The sequence below is a fragment of the Rhineura floridana genome, chromosome 8, assembly GCF_030035675.1.
Source record: "Rhineura floridana isolate rRhiFlo1 chromosome 8, rRhiFlo1.hap2, whole genome shotgun sequence".
NCBI lineage: Eukaryota > Metazoa > Chordata > Lepidosauria > Squamata > Rhineuridae > Rhineura > Rhineura floridana.
Window position 1 is genome coordinate 124,804,396 of NC_084487.1, and position 17,203 is coordinate 124,821,598.

A 17,203-nucleotide genomic window follows, 5' to 3' on the forward strand; every position below is an offset into this window, starting at 1 on the left:
TTGCTAAGGGTGCTGAGCGCAGGATTGTGTACATGAAGGGACTCTCCAATGGCCTTAAGATCCAGTGCATGGGGCATCTGTAAGTTCCTCACACTGACTTGGCTCTGTTTTTCAAATAAGACCCTTAAACAATCACTGTGTCATATAAAGGAGGTGTGTGTGTGTGTGTGTTCGCGCATGCTGCTGTACCAGCAATGGAGCTGGGGTTGGGTCCAAACACTGGCACAAGAGGGCAGATTGTCCCTTTTTCCTGGCTCTGGAATATTGCCATCTAAACCTGGGAGATGCTAAATAAATACAAGTACTTCTAGGATCAGGCTCTTAGTTTGTTAGAATAGGAATACATATATGGAAATTAAATGCCACTGTCAATGGATCTTATTTCTAAGAAATGTATAAACACTAGAGGAGTGGGCTACTCTTTCTGCATTCCAAAGAAATGACCTGTAAAGTTTTGTTCTTTCTTTCAAAAAAAGAATATCGCTGACAAATGACAATATTAGACCTTGAAGAAAGCTCATCACCTCTAAGGCATTGATTTTCATGTGGCAAGTTGCAGTTAAACATCAAAGGCCAGAACTACATTTTTAATTTCTTTTCAACTTTCCCCCATTGGCCAGGCTGCTGCCATATTATAAATTATACAAAACAAAACACATTTTGCGCTACATAAGAGGATCTCAAAATGTTTTACCAGCATCAATTAAATATTGTAAGAGCTTTGTGCATTAAGTCAGTAGAGATTACTTAAACTTTCAGTTGAAGGCTGCCAGCTTGGGATATGTATATCATATCAACAGTTTAGTAGGGAATGTGCAGTGAAAAACTGTATCCACGATCCAGCTAAAAGGTAGCTACAAACTAAGCTACGTTAAAAGCCACAGAACTTAAGCTGCAATTAACTTTATTTGTTCCTTGATGGCATATGTGCTACCTATAACTACTTTTTTCCAAGGGTGAACCCAATACAGGCAGCTACTCAAAACAGCATCTTTAAGGACCAGCTGCAACAGTGGAGTTGTTTCTATGTAGTCAGGTTCCATGCTTCTCTCGTGACAAGTGTACACAATAGGAATTTCTAAGCTCTGTACTAGGGTTCTCTAGTGTACCATGTGAGAACTATTAGTGTGCCACAAGGAACAAATAAGTCATGATTCTTGTACTCCCCACCCACACACACACACAAAAGGCTGCCTGCTGCATCTCTGTATGTTTGTGTTCTGGCCCCAATGTCCTTCCAATCAGCTTCCACTGCCATATCAGTGCCTCAGGTGCAACTATATCTTTCACAGAGCTTGGAAAAGTTACTTTTTTGAACTACAACTCCCATCAGCCCAATCCTGTGGCCATACTGGCTGGGGCTGATGGGAGTTGTAGTTCAAAAAAAGTAACTTTTCCAAGCTCTGATCTTTCAATAATTCCTGAGGCACAGATATAATGATCTGCACGCAGAGGGGGTGCCATCTTGCGTCTCAGCAATCGTTCCAATCAGGAGGCAAGCTCATAGCAGTAACAAGTGCAGACAAACTTTCAAGAAGCAAATACTGTCGAAGGTAAGGGTGAAGTGTACCTCCAATTTAAACTGAGGAAAAAAAAATGTGGTTCTGCTGTTAGAAATTTGAGAAAGTTTCTTGAATGTGTGAGAATAAGGCACACAGATGCTATACCTGCCCCTTATTCCAGCTGCTTACACTCCACTTCTGCTATGTGTGGAGTAAAGCTAACCGCCATTCGCTACGGCAGGTCCGAAAGGAGGATGAACAGAATGACGAGACAAGACCCATGGAAATCATGGCAACTGTCATGCTGTGGAACAGCGAGGCGTGTCTGGCTCTTGACATGGTTGCCCCTGAGCACCCTCTCCAGCATTGTGGAGCCCGGTTTGCACCTTGGTACACCAGTGAGCTAAGGGCAATGAAACAGGCCAGATGATGGCTGGAGTGCAAGTGGTGAAAGACCTCCTGTGAGGCTGATCGGGCGCGACTAAAACATCATAACCGTCCCTAAAGTGTGGTGGGGACGGTGGCGAAGAAGGCCCACTTCTCTGCCACCATTGCATCCTCAAGTAGCCATCCAATGGAGTTTTTCTGTATTGTCAGGGGTCTGTTGACGACAACTTGAGGAAACTGAGTTTTAGACACTTTGGAGGCCCACTGTGAATTGTTTGCACTTTGAGGGTAAAGTTGCTCGTCTATGTAGCAATCTTGATGCCCCATCCACATCTACTGTAGTCCCCAGTGAGGTGTCCAGTGCAACGTCTGCTGCAACTTCTTGGGATCGGTTTCAGTTGCTGCTACCTGATGATATGGACAAGGTGCTTGTGATGATGCGGCCAAGAACATGTCCTCTCGACCCTTGCCCTTCTTGGCTTATTAAAGCTTGCCAAGGGGGTTTGACCGAGTGGATCCAGCTGCCCTGAAAGAGGTGGTGATCTGACTGCTCCTGAAAAAGCTCACCCTGGACCCATTGGTTTGTGACAACTACTGCCTGGTCGCAAATACCTGCTTTTTGGGGAAGGTGATCAAGAGGGCTGTGGTGCAGCATTTACAAGTACTCTTGGATGAAACAGATTATCTTGACCCATTCCAGTCTGGGTTCAGGCCTGGTTATGGAACAGAATCAGCTTTGGTCGCCCTGATGGATGTCCTTTATTGGGAGAAGGTCAGGGGGAGTGCAACCCTGTTATTCTTACTTAATTTCTTGGTGGCTTTTGATACCATTGACCATGGTATCCCTCTGGGCCAACTTGGTGAGATGGGTAACAGAGGCACTATTTTAAAGTGGTTCTGATACTATCTCCAGGGTCGTTTTCAGAGAATAGCATTGTCTTTCGGCCCCCTGGCAGTTGTGCTATGGGGTGCCGCAGGGTACCATCTTGTCCCCCATGCTGTTTAACATCTATATGAAGCCCTTGGGAGCAGTCATCAGGAGATTTGGGGCGAGGTGTCAGCAGTATGCTGATGATATCCAGCTCTATTTCTCTGTAACATCTGAATCGGGACAGGCCATGCAAGCCCTGGACTGCTGGATGAGGGCCAGTAAATTGAGTCTGAATCCTAGCAAGATGGAGGCACTGTAGGTTGGTGGTTCCCGAGTTTGGATAATTGGTCAGTTGCCTACTTTGGATGGCATCTCCTGGATTACGTAATTGTCCGTGCCAAGGATCATCATGATGTACTCGTCACTAGGCCATGACGAGTGCTGATGACTGCTGGACAAATCATCGATTAATTCGATCCACTATGGCCATTAATATTGTTCCTCAACGTAGGCTCCAAGGAAGAAAACCAAGGCATAAAATGAACATCCATGCCTTTCAAGATCCTATTAAGCGAGCCTGTTTTCAAACAACTCTCAAGAAACATCTGCCAATGGAACTCCCTGAAAATGTCGAGGAACACTGGATTAAACTGAAGACATCCATTATTGCAGCATGTGAACAAACTATTGGATAACAAACTAAGAAACATCAGGATTGGTTTGATGAGAATGATAGTGAGATTGAACATATCATTGACAAGAAAAGGAAAGCCTTCCAGATATGGCAGAAAGACATTAAATGTGCTGCTAAGAAAAAAATCTATGCCAGTGCAAAGGCTGAGGTCCAAAGAAGAACTAGAGAACTTAAGAACGCCTGGTGGATAAAGAAAGCTCAAGAAATCCAGCACTTTGCAGATGCTCACGATGCACGGGGCTTTTTTAATGCCACAAAGGCCATCTACGGTCCAACAAATTACGGTACAAATCCCCTACGTTCAATGGATGGTAGCAAACCTCTTAAGGATAAAGAGTCTATTGCACTGTGCTGGAAAGAGCATTATCACGACCTCCTCAATCGTAACTCTTATCGTGGCTGACAAGGTCTTCTCGCAAACTCCCCTTCAACAAACTAGAGATGAGCTTGCAGTATCCTCTAATTTGGATGAAATCAGTAAAGCCATCAATCAAATGAAGAACAACAAAGCTAGTGGACCTGATGGGATTCGTGCTGAAGTCTTTAAAGAAGGTGGGCCTGAACTTACCAACTTCATAAGCTCATTGAAAAAATCTGGATGAGGGAGGAGATCCCAGAAGACGTTAGGGATGCCATAATTATCACCCCTTTTAAGAAGGGTGATAGAACAGATTGCGGGAACTATCGCGGTATCTCTCTTCTTGCTACTGCAGGTAAAATCCTTGCAAGGATCCTTGCAAATCACCTCCTGCCGATCTCAGAGGATGTCCTCCCCAAATCTCAAAATGGTTTCTGCCCTTCCAGGGGGACAGTGGACATGATCTTCACTGCACGACAGCTTCAAGAAAACAGCCGGGAGCAGAATCAGCCTTTATATATGGTGTCTGGCTAAGGCCTTTGATACTGCGAATCGAATGCTCTCTGGACCATCCTTCTGAAAACTGGATGCCCTGATAAATTTGTGAATATTTTGCGACTCCTGCATGACAACATGACAGCAACAATTTTGGACAACAACGGCTTTCAGAGCAATCAATTCAGAGTCGGATCAGGCATAAAACAGGGATGTGTCATTGCTCCTACCTTATTTGCTATCTTCATTGCTATGATTCTACAGCTTATTGAGGGGAAACTTCCTACTGGTGTGGAAATCATATCGAACAGAGGGAAAGCTTTTTAATCTCAGTAAGCTGGAAGCAAAAAGTAAGGCAATGGCAACCTCTGTTGTAGAACTTCAATATGCCGATAAGATCTTCAAACTATCCTAAATGTCTTTGCAGAAGCATATGGAAAACTTGGGCTCTCAATATTAAAAAAACCAAAGTGCTTCATCAACAGGTGCAAACTAGTCCCTTTGTAGCACCATCAATCCAGCGTAATGGTGTGACGTTGGAGAACATTGATCACTTCCCCTATCTCGGCAGCCATCTCTCTGTAAAAGCTGACATCGATGCTGAAATTCAACATCGTCTGAGTTCTGCAAGTGCCGCATTCTCCCGAATGAAGCGTAGAGTGTTCAAGGATCGGGATATTCGCAGGGAAACCAAAATGTTTATTTACAAAGCCATTGTACTACCAACCTTACTGTATGCCTGTGCAACATGGACCATTTATAAACACCACTCCCAACTTCTTGAAAGATTCCACCAACGCTGCATCTGGAAAATTCTGCAAATTACTTGGGAAGACAGATGGACTAATGTTAGTGTTTTGGAAGAAGCAAAGACTACCAGTGTTGAAACAATGATCCTTCAACATCAACTTCACTGGACCGGCCATGTTGTTTGAATGCCTAATCACCGTCTCCCAAAGCAGCTACTTTACTCCCAACTTAAGGATGGAAAACGGAACAACGTTGGACAGCAAAAGAGGTTTAAAGATGTTCTTAAAGTGAATCGAAAAAAATGTAACATAAACATCGACAACTGGGAAGTCTTGGCCCATGAACGTCCCAAATGGTGGTCGGCTATTATCAAAGGTGCTGTGGACTTTGAAGAAGCACGAATACAGGGCGAACGGGACAAATGAGCTAAGCGGAAGGCACGTCAAACAAATCCTCATCACGACCATCTTCCATATGTAAACCTATGTCCTCACTGTGGGAGGCTGTGTGGATCCAGAATTGGGCTTCACAGTCACTTATGGACCCATTGTTAAAGACCTTATCTTGGAAGACAATCTTACTTGGCCACAAGTGATCGCCAATGAATGAATGAATGACTTTGGATGGGGTCATACTCCCTCTGAAAGAGCAAGTCTGTAGTCTGGGGGTGCTCCTGGATCCATCTTTGTCAAAGGCCTCAGTAGCTAGGAGTGCCTTTTACCAGCTTCAGCCGTCCCTAGGCTGGGATAGCCTGACCACTGTTGTCAATGCACTGGTAACCTCCAGGTTGGATTAATGTAATGCACTCTATGTGGGTCTGCCCTTGAGGTTAGTCTGGAAGCTGTAGCTGGTGCAAAATGGGGCAGTGAGTCTGCTCACTGGGACAGAGTATCGCCAACATGTCACCCCACTGCTAAATGAATTGTACTTAACTACTGAGCTAAGTTCAAAGTTCTGGTCTTGGTGTACAAAGCCCTATACAGCTTGGGATCAGGATACCTGAAAGACCGTCTTACCCCAGTTGATCACTGCACTCTGCAGGTGAGGGCCTCCTGCAGATACCATCTTATCAGGAGGTCTGCTCTGTACAACATAGGAAGTGGACCTTTAGTGTAGTGGCACCTACCCTTTGGAATTCCCTCCCCTTAAACATTTGACAGGCGCCATTTCTGTTATCTTTTTAGCGCCTACTGAAGTCTTTCCTCTTTCAACAAGCCTTTTAAGTAGGACCTTATCCCAATCTGCATTTGTGTTGGAATTGCTTTTTAATACTTTTTAAAGCTTTTTTTTTTAAATGATTTTTTAAAGATGTTTTGTTTTCATGTTTTTAATTATGTTTTGTTTTAATATGTTTTAAAGTCTGCATTTATTATGTTTTAGAATACTTTTAGTGCTTTTGTTTGCTGCCCTAGGGTGGGATATAAATATAATTAATAAATAATAAATAAATAACTGCACAATCTCCTTTAACATCAAGTTGTAAACTGGCAACCATACCCCCCACTCTCGCAGTTCCATCCTATATACAAGTGTACTACTGTTATGCTATGGGAAATAAGTCCCCTTGGCGACCTCCAGTTTTCTCACCTGCTCATCGGTCAGAAGAAAAAAATGCTGGTTGCAGATATCTCTGAAGTCACCTTTGGATACAGTGCCTGCTCTTGTGCAATCTGCTTTTTTAAACTCTTGTTCAATGGCTTGCAAGCGAGCACCAACTACTTCTTGTATACGGACAAAGACCTCTTGATCGGACAGATCCCGACAAGCAAATTTACTATGTTCTCTTTCAGTCTAGATGGAACATACATGAAAAAAATCACAGTATAAAAGATAACATTTAGTCACGCTAAGGAGGTTTGCAGACAAGTCACCTTTTGCTTTTTTAAACTAGTGCTATCAATTTAACAACATTTAACAATGCTACAGAATATGACAAATAGTCATGTACAAGAAAAATAAAAGCCCTCTATTAAACTGCTGCAACTTAAAGCAGGGATATTGCTTCACAGAGACCTTTTAGGGAATATTTTATCTGATTAATACAGGAGTGAGGTAAACACCAGATAGTTTAAATTTGCAAAAATAATTTGATTTGGCCCTCCACCCAGCTGGGTGATGATTAGCTGGAAAACATGACTGACCCTGCCCATATTGGGTGCAGTAATCATACACATGACACAGCAGCATGAAATCACAGATCTCCTGTTGCTTGAGGTATGTGTGAATGCGGCCACAGATAAGATACATCTGAAGATTTGTTGGACAAGTATGCATTTATATGTTACTATTGTGTTTATCTCTATAACACCAAGTGTGGAACATGGTACTTTATAGAGTTACATAAGCAAATGCAGCTTCCTGCCTCAAAGACCTTGCAAGCTTAAATCGGACTAGGAGTGGAAGTAGACAACAAGGGGAAGGAAGAGTCAAGGTTAAGGACTGAATCTCACCAAATACAGGCATACGTGGTTAGGTTTTGTTTCAGAGGAGGATACAGGCAATGTGACAATTTAGTGATGGCACTAATGTCCAACACTATCAAAGTCCTAGAAGCAGTAAAACCATTTGCTATGCAATCCTTGCCGTTCTGCTATATCTAATAGCCAATCATTACTGGAACTCTTGCTAAAACTTTCTAGGAAAATGAGGATAACCCAAGGCTCAACAGGATGCCAATCCTACTGCCCATTTAAAAAACAATACAGAGAGAATGAATACAGGAAAATGTATATGAATTCCCAAGAGTCTAGTGCTGTATCTGATGTTTATCAGAACTTGGAAGTAAGAGTACTTCCATTTTGATCTTTTCCCTGGAACTGCTGGCACAGTTAAGTATGTATGCAAGACCCAAGTGGCCACACAGTATCTGGGTAGAAAAATTCTCAGTATTCATACACTGTGTAATCCACATAATCTTCCAATGAGAATCCCACATCCCATGTATTGTTTCCAGCAACATTGGTTCTTGCTGATCCAAATATGCACCAAAGCCCCAACAAGGGGAATTCCCTTTGTTGGTGTTCCCTGATAAGCTGAGACTAGGCTTCCTTATCAGTGTTATCTCCTGCATACTTTTTTCAAAAGTAGATATTTTCCAGGAGGTTTAATGCATTTTCCTTTCAGGAGTTCAGTCCCTTCTTCTTCCCTCTGCTCCACCAGCAACCCTTCCCAGGAAGCAAGAACCAAAGGCTACGGATGGGGGAGAAATTTGATTCAATTCACATTTAAAGCTGAATCTACCAAATTCAAACTTTCCAAAATAATATGAGAACTAAAGCCATTCTTCAAAATTCCAAATTTCGCAATGCAGTTCTCTGACCAAAGTTTTAAAAAATGCAAGCGTTCATAAAAAACAATATATTGTGAAAATAACATACAAAAATGCACTATATTAGGAGAAATCACTTGCAAAAATGTGTATATTAGACAAAACAGCATATAAAATGCATTCATTAGGAGAAATTCACTAAAATGCTGAAAAATTTTCATAAGGAATTTTTTCTTAATTGCAAATTGGTGCAGAAATTTGGAGAACTGAATTTCAGACTGGAAAAAGAAACTGAGAGAACAGAAATTGACAGATCTTTCCATCGCTAACAATGCCCTTCCTGCCAAAGCGGGGGGGTGTTTGCCGCCACCCCACCCTCTAGGGAGACTCGTGACCATTCTTGAAGGGTTTGAAAAGTTGATCACGGGGGGCCTTTGGGCCAATCTGGGTAAGGGAGGTACGGGACATATAAGCCAGCTCCTCCCTTGAATTGTGCCTTTTTTGCCTTGCGACACCCACCCTCCCTGGTCAGTATGGGCTTCGCTAGTCGCCATATAGCGCTGAGTAGGAATTTTGGGGGGGGATCCTGATTTCAGAATCCCTTTCATTTTGCCTACTCCATACTGCTGGGATTTGATTCAATTGGCTATCTGGGGGAGGATCTGAGTGTTTTGCTTTGGCTGGCATGGTATTCGGGCAGGTGAGGAAAATGGGGTACAAATTAGGTGACTGAGGCATTGTATTAAAGGGCACTCACTAGGGAACTGCCAGTCAAGCGTGGCTGGTGGGGATCTTGGGGGTGCCGTTGTGTGACCAACTTGAGCATCAGGGTGAACACCTGTACAGCGGGGCCGGGATGTGGAGGTTGTAAACACTTTATTGACTCTAATGGCAAAATGGGATAATTTTACCCATATACTTTGCTAGAGAGTCCTGGTCTTTAAAGACTTACATGCCCAGGGAACAGGAGGGATAAAAACCCCTCATAGATAGGTATCCTCACCTGCCCGAAGGAGGTTTAAGTTTGATTGGAAGAATTGGCTTTTATTTATAATTGTTATATTTTTAGATAAATATAACATTATTCCATATCTGTGTCACGAGTCTTCTTTGGTGTGGTGGCAAAGCCACAACCTGGTCTGACCCATTCTGTTCTGCAGTGCTTGGGGCCTAAACAAACTAAGGGCCCAATCTCCAAGAGTGTTATTATCCCAGTTCTTCCTTAATGTGGGTTTGGTTGGGTAGGAGGTACCATGCCCTGCCAAATTCCACATGGGGTGTAGCCCACAATCACATGTGACAGTGTAAAATAATAAAGACTGCTGGTATATTCTTTTAGTTCACACACTCCTTTGTACCCCTCACCTCTCCTCTTTCTGCCTCTCATCCCCTCATCCAGTTATTTTTAGGCAAAGGTGCCCAAGAGATCCTCTTCCCCAAACCTGGAGCCGATCCTGTCTCTTGATACCAGTTTTCTCTGAAACTGACCTTAACCAACTAGTGGCTGTGACTTATAGCAACCCTCCAATTGTCTCGTTCAACTGCCCTGGAACCTTGAAGATCCAATGTTCTGCCAGCTAGTTTTACACAGTGGGAAGCTTAAAATTAGTTTAGTCCCTGATTATATGACTGAGATGTGAATCATCTAATGAAATCAGCCACGATGTGTAGAGAAAAGATTGAATGACCCTGCTGAAGCTTGTATAACAAGGAAGCCATACAGATGACCAAACTATCTGGGGGTGAAAGATACCACCTTCAGATAACTTGATAATATACAGCTCTCTTCAGGCATTACTAATAAAGGTTATAACAGAGGTGGGGTGGTAGGACCAGCAGGGATGAGCATTACAGCTCTGCTCTCCCTTGTTGCCATTTTCACTGCCCTCCAACTGGGAGCTCTATGTACTTATGCAGACTCCCTATGTATGCATTTTGGAACCCTAATTTTCCAAAGTTTAAAAATGTGAAGAAGCCTCCATGATTTGGAGGATGACAAGAATGGCAACCCGGAGGAGGGACAGAGCTAGCACACTTGTCCCACTTCCCTCCTTGTGATAATTTAACCCTTATTTTGAAACACCTGGAAAAGGCTTATATCTTCTTGCCAAGCAAGCAGGAAAATGTTATCACCCATCAACTGCTAGCACATGGCAACTATATGGTGGCAGGGTAATCTGGAGGGACTCCATATTGTGACTTAAAATATGGGATGTGGAGCAGAGTCCTGTTGTACCAGTTTCAACTTTTTCAGCAGTAAGTGCACTCTGGAATAGCAATGCAAGAGTGTTCTTCCTGAAGTATACAACTATTAAAAATTATGAAACTTACTTAATTTTCAGTAAATTGAGTCATTAAATAACAGCCACATTGTTGCATTCCCAGACTGTGTTGGCATGTCTGTAGGCTGTAACTTGCCCTGTGGCTTTTAGGGCTTGTTCATATACAGTATTGTGAAATATGTTTATTGATCCAACAACCATTACAAACAATTGAACAAGCATTACAAAACCAGTTGCTCCAGTAGTTGCTCAACTCCAAGTATTTTAGCCTAGTGTCAATAACAATACTTAAAACTTTGGCAACATTTAAAATAAAATAAGGGCTATTACTGTTTAAACATATTTTCAAAAGAACTTCTTCAGCTCTACTGGGAAACCATTTCAAAATGGGGTGCAACAACCTTGTCCCTTGCACCCTTGTAAAAATTACAGTACAAAAGCATGTATGCTATTGTCTCAACAGTACCTGACTATACCTTAGAGGCGTCCTATCATCATAGAGGGCATGGCATTAACCTTAGCAAAAAAAAATGCTCTCCTATACTTTGGCACAGATAATTTGCCAAAATAAATGGTGCGTTCATTGTTAGTCCTAGGAATAAAGGGGAGCAGGAGCAATTTGACAAGGCTATCATACTCTGCCTGTCGACATCCAAAACTGTCTGCTTGGTCAGAAATTTAGCATGCAAGCTATTATGCCGGCACAGGTCTAGAGAAGAGCAAGAGGTCTTTTGTGACAAGAGCTTTTTTTTCCATAAGGAGACGTATGAATCCTTCAGTGTCAGGTGAACATATGAATCCACAGCTTCCCTGTAGAACAATCATCCAGAAGCTTAGAGCGTGACTCCAAGCCAAACTTGTTAGTGTGCATAAGACCACTTCCAAATCTAGAACTGAGCTTGCTACACATTTCAGATCACCCAGAATAGATCTCAGAAATAAAGACTGTATCTTTTTGATAGAGTGACACAGGTCTGTAACCGACACCAAAGCTCCGTAGAAGTTGTGAAATTAGTTTAGCCCTGAAAACCTCAACTACAGCAAGGACAAACCTACCACCCTTAGTGAAAATAATGTAAAATTTATTTCGAGCTAGATTCAGCTCTTGTAATTGCAAACCTTCTATAAACTGCCAATTTAGTAGTTCTATGAAAGTAGATACCCAGGTATTTATCAGAATCAACCTGTTCAATCATATCGCCATCTATTTTCTAGCTGAATCTTGTGTGCTTTTTGGAGAAAACCAGCACTTTGGTCTTGGCATAGTTGATAGTTGGCTGACTCTACAGTAGTCTCCAAAGTTAGCTAATGAACTCTTTAGACAGAATCTAGTCTGAGACAATAACGAGAGATCTTTACGAAGGCCAGCTTTGGAGGATGGAAATCTATTACACACAGTGCCTGTGGTAAATCACTAAGGTAAATATTAAATAATATGGGAGCTAATATACATGTTGTCTAACCCCCCTAAATGAATGAATAACATTACTGAGGTGGCCATCAGAGCCACATCTCACTTGAACGGTAGCATTATTAAAACAGTAACAGGCTTAGTAGCTCCATAGGATTTCCCAAGAGATAGAGTCAGATACTGACTTAAGATCTATAAACGCCCATAATTCTTTAGCTGGCAAGTTGAAATTTTTTTTGGCAATATGAGAGAGGGTCAGGCAATGATCCAGTGTGGAAGAATCTTCCTTAAAGTCAATCTGTTCTCTGCAAATAATGTTAGAAGACTTAACCCAGTCTTTCAGTTTAATTGCAAGATAAGTTGCATGCATTTTCCCAGTAATAGAGAGTAAGCTTTCAGGATGTGATCATATACAGGTTCTACACGCAGCAAAGTACAGGAGTGTCCTGTTGGTTAACATTATACGTTCTATGAGCAGTGAGGAAATGTAAGCTCAGCCCTGTGCCGCTATGTGCATGTGACCTATTTGCTTGACTCCTAACAGGGCCCAAGTCTATTGGAAAGAAGAAGAAAAAGGTTTATTAACTGGCGGAAGCACTAAATAGCACACATTTTACAGCTGGATTTAGTTGAAGAAGAACTAGTTGTTAAACTGGGACAGGGAACCTTTTTCTGCCTGAGGGCCACATTTCCTCATGGGCAACCTTACTGAGGCTGCATGTCAGTGGTAGGCAGGATGAGAGGCAAAAGTGTGACTCTTACCATATGCAGGAGGCAAGAGCATTTGAGGAGAGCATGGAACAGGGTCAGTGAGGGGTGAGGCCTGGAGACTGTGTGTGGCCTTGGACAGTCCCAAGGGCCTGATGGAGAGGCCTGGAGGGCCACATTCAGCCCCTGTGCTAAATCTAGTCACAAACAGATTTTTGCCTCCATGAGTTTTGGATATATATGCAGATCCACACTTCTAAAATTATTGTGCACGCTTCAAAGTCTTCAGGATGTAAAGACATTGGTGGTAACAACAACAACAAGAAGAAGTCTTGCTCCATTGCTGGGGGCAGTAGCTTCCTGGTGCTGCTCTTTCCATCATCACCACCCCCACACAGTGTTGCATCTACCTAATCCCAACATGGTCAGTCCACAAACCCCAGCTTGCCAAAGAGTTGCAGAGAGTGGCTATTTCATTCCCCTAGATGTCCACCCCTAAGCCTGACTCGGCCTTCCTTTTGAACAGAGTAAGTGCAATCTGGGTACTTCTCACATTTGCTTCATTTGAACTAAAAGAAGAGCTCAGCCACATTTTTGTAAGTTTTGATGTTTGTGTTGAAATGTGCATGTTCAATGTGGGGAAATCACAGCTGGGAAAATTACATGAAAATCAAAAGTGTGTCTCTGATTTTCATCCAAGTCCTGGAGACTAATCTCAGCTCAGAAAGAACAGTGCAAAAAGCTCCTAAAGGTGAATTTGTAAGACTCCAAGAAACTATACAGTGCACTATACAGTGCCAATGTCATACATTGGCCTACAGGCCCCAGTTCAGGGAAACTTCCTGAGCCTTGGAGTATTAAAAAGCCCTAGAGAGTAAAAAAGGAGTCTCTGTCTAGCTTTTAGTTGGAATAGAGACTTTGGTCAGGCAGGCAAAGCTCAGCTACCAAAAAGTTCCCTTGTTCCCAAGGTACAGAGTTTCCCTAAGCTGTGGCCTCTGTGCTAGAATTAGGGCACTGTGTAGTAATGCTGTACCAAAAGTTTCTTCTGCCCCTCCCCCTCCATCAATTAAAGAAAAAAGAAACTGCATTTGAAAATAAAGGGGAGAAGAAACTTCAGTGAAATTCTCATGGGTGGGGTGTGGTTTGTATATTTTGCTGCTGCATTTACTTTACTTTAGAGGTGGCTGAGTAGTTTTGTAAGGGTTCTTTCAACCTACAAAACCATCTCTTCAGTGGTCTGCATTTTGCAGCCTTCCTGGGTTTCTGAAAAAACTCAGTGACATTCTTGGCTGGACTTTCCTGTAAATGTGAGGAGGCAGAGAGGTTGCCTGCCAAGTGTCTGATCTGCTTACTCTGATGGTTTTTTAAGCATTTTTTTTGACTTATTAATAAATCAGTGCAGAATTGTTTTTTTAAAAACAGAAGGACTTCACTTAAAAAACAAAATCAGCAAGTGCACTGATCTTAGGTGTGATGATAGGTGATAGCCAGCCTCTCTGGCTTGCCACACTTCAGTTAAAGCACAGGTGAAAATGTAACAAAGTAACTCATCTCATGGGGCTTTTTCAGATCAGGAAGCACAGGCAGTTGGAGAGGCTTCAGAGTGCTGGAGAAACAGTTAATAGAAAGCAAAACACATATATCGCCCCCAGTTACCTCACAGCTGTAAAGTAAACTCAACCCTTTTTGGGGCAAGGTGCTTGAGAAGGTGGTGGCAGTCCAATTTTAAGCGCCCTTGGAGGAAACGGGTTACTTGGATCCATTCCAATCTGGCTTCAGGCCTGGCCATGGCACTGAAACTGCCTTGGTTGCCTTGGTTGATTGCATCTGTTGGGGGAGAGATGGAGTTGCATGACCCTGCTTGTTCTCCTTGTTCTCTCAGTGACTTTTCATAGCATTCACCACGGTATCCTTTTGGAACATCTCAGAGAAGTGAGAATTGGAGGCACTGTGCTTGAGGTTTGGCTCATGCCTCCAGGGCTACTTCCAAAAAGTAGTTATGGGAAGCCTCTGTTCTGCACCAAGGAAACTCCTGTGGTGTTCCACAGGGTTCCATCTGGTCCCCCATGCTATTTAACATCTATATGAAGCTGCTGGGAGCTGTCATTAGATATGGAATAAAGTGCCATCAATATGCAGATGACACCCAACTCTATTTCATCTGAATTGGGAGATGCAGCTGAGGTGTTAGACTGGTGCTTGGAGGCTGTGATGGGCTGGATGTGGGCCAATAAACTGAGGCTAAATCCTGAAAAGACAGAGGTGTTATGTGTCCAGAGTTCTCATGTCCGGGAGGTAGGGAGGTGCCCTGTTCTGGATGGGGTGGCACTCTTCTTGAAGGAGTAGGTCCGTAGCTTGGGGGTACTCTTGGATCCAACACTGTCACTGGAGGCTCAGATGGCCTCAGTGGCTAGGAGTGCCTTTTTCCAGCTCCGGCTAGTTCACCAGCTTCAGCTCCTTTTGAACAGAGGTGACTTGGCTACAGTACTCTAATCCCCTGTAACTTCCAGATTGGATTACTGCAATGCACTCTGTGTGGGGCTGCCCTTGAAGATGACTGGTCCAGAATGCAGCAATCAGGTTACTGGCTGGGGTTCACTTTAGATCTCATATAACCCCTGTAAAACAGCTGCATTGGTTGTCAGTTCATTTCTGGGCTCAATTTAAGGTGCTCATGCTGGTGTTTAAAGCCCTAATTAACTTAGGACCCAAATATCTGAAAGATTGCCTCTTTCTCTACAGAGCCTGTCTGCTGCTGAGATCAGAAGAGGGGTCCCTTTTGTTAATTTCACCACATAGAACCAAGCACATAGACATTGGAGGTGTGGCAAGACCAACTCCTGTTTGGGTTCTTTTGTTTGTATTCCAGAAGGAAGATAGAGTTAGGTTCCTCCAACTGGCTGGGCTTGCCTACCTTTACCTGTACTCTTCTCTACCTATCTTCTTTCCACTGTAAACTGATATGCTCAGGGATGCTGATCTGCCCCTCCTTCCTTTGTTGTCTTCTTTGACTGTCCAAGGAGAGAGGAGACATCTTTCTCTTTGTTCTGTCTCCAGAACCATAAGGGCTATACGCAAGTCTGGGCATTGCACCTCCAACTCACTTAGTAGATAGGAAAGGAATAGTTCTAACTATGTATTTCTATAAATAAAGTAGCTTTTTCTTATTTTACTAAGTCTTACTTCTCATAAATACACACACTGGCACATGCAGCTCAGACTGCTGAATTACTCTGCATATGCATAACAAAGGTTATGGGCCCAGTGAGCAAAATTGAACTGTGAGTCATGCCTGAGAGCTAAAAAGTACTGTGTGTGATTTACAAAAGAGATCAGAAAGGGACTTTAGGTCAGAGAAAGAAAAGCAGAACAAAGGACAGGAATCATTACTGAAGAATCAACACTTAAGACAAACATCCCAAGGCTGGAGAAATACAATTATGTGATTTGGAGTCTTCGAATGATGGCACTTTTCAAATTATGCATGCAAATACAGCCAAAGCAAGCTGTGATTTTGGATGCATGCATGTTTGGCATAAAAGATTAGCACCTACTAGCTTAGCCAGAATAAATGCCCTAGAGAATGAAAATTTGGCTAAAGGCATTAAAATTGGGACAATGTAAATCCATAGAAAAATGTGAATGTTGTATAAAGACAAAAAGTGTGAAAACAAAATTTCCTAAGAAAAGTGAAAAGAACACTACAAAACCTCTAGAATTAATTCACACAGACCTTTGTGGACCCATGAGAATGCCATCACAGGGCATACATTTTTACATGCTTACTTTCAGAGATGATTACTTGAGGTATACTACAATGTACCTATTGAGAAAGAAAACTCAAGTACTTCAAAAACTGAAGGACTATATCAGAATTGTACCCAACAAATCTGACAGAAAGCCACAAATTATAAGGTCTGACAAAGCAGGAGAATTGGTGTCCAGGGCTATGCAAGACTTTCTACATGAGGAAGGCATAGAGCACATACTACTACTGTTTATTCTCCAGAACAAAATGGGGTTGTGGAACGCATGAATCGAACTCTTGGACAGATGATTCATTCCTTGTTGGAAGATGCACAATTACCACAGAAATACTGGCGGAAGCAGCAGTTACTGCCATCTATCAGCAGAACTGACTTCTGCAGCTGCAACCAACAAGATACCTTTTGAGTTATGGCATGGGCACATACCAAGTGTGTTTTCAGGTACAAGGCCTTTGTGCACATCCCAAAACAAAAGAGGTCAAAATTTGACAACATTGCCAAGGTAATATTAATTGGATATTCTGCAACGCAGAACGAGTCATAGATCCCCAAACTGGTGAACTTGGAATATGCAGAGCTATCCACTTTGATGAAGAAAAGTGCACGCACCAACCAGAAGGGGCACCACACCAAACAGATGATAGCAAAATGGAAGAGACACTGAGTTATTATTTCACAACAAAAGGGATCACAGTAATACACCAGCAGAG

General features: G+C 42.7%; 1 protein-coding gene across 3 annotated transcripts in view; it reads right to left on the reverse strand.

Annotated features, from left to right (window-relative positions):
- Positions 1–17,203, reverse strand: part of EFCAB6 (EF-hand calcium binding domain 6) — a 201,289-nt gene that overhangs the window by 19,926 nt on the left and 164,160 nt on the right. For all 3 annotated transcript variants that reach the window (XM_061582356.1, XM_061582355.1, XM_061582357.1), the window contains one exon: positions 6,645–6,848. In XM_061582356.1, the coding sequence (XP_061438340.1) occupies positions 6,645–6,848 (204 nt within the window). The remainder of the gene's footprint in view (positions 1–6,644; positions 6,849–17,203) is intronic.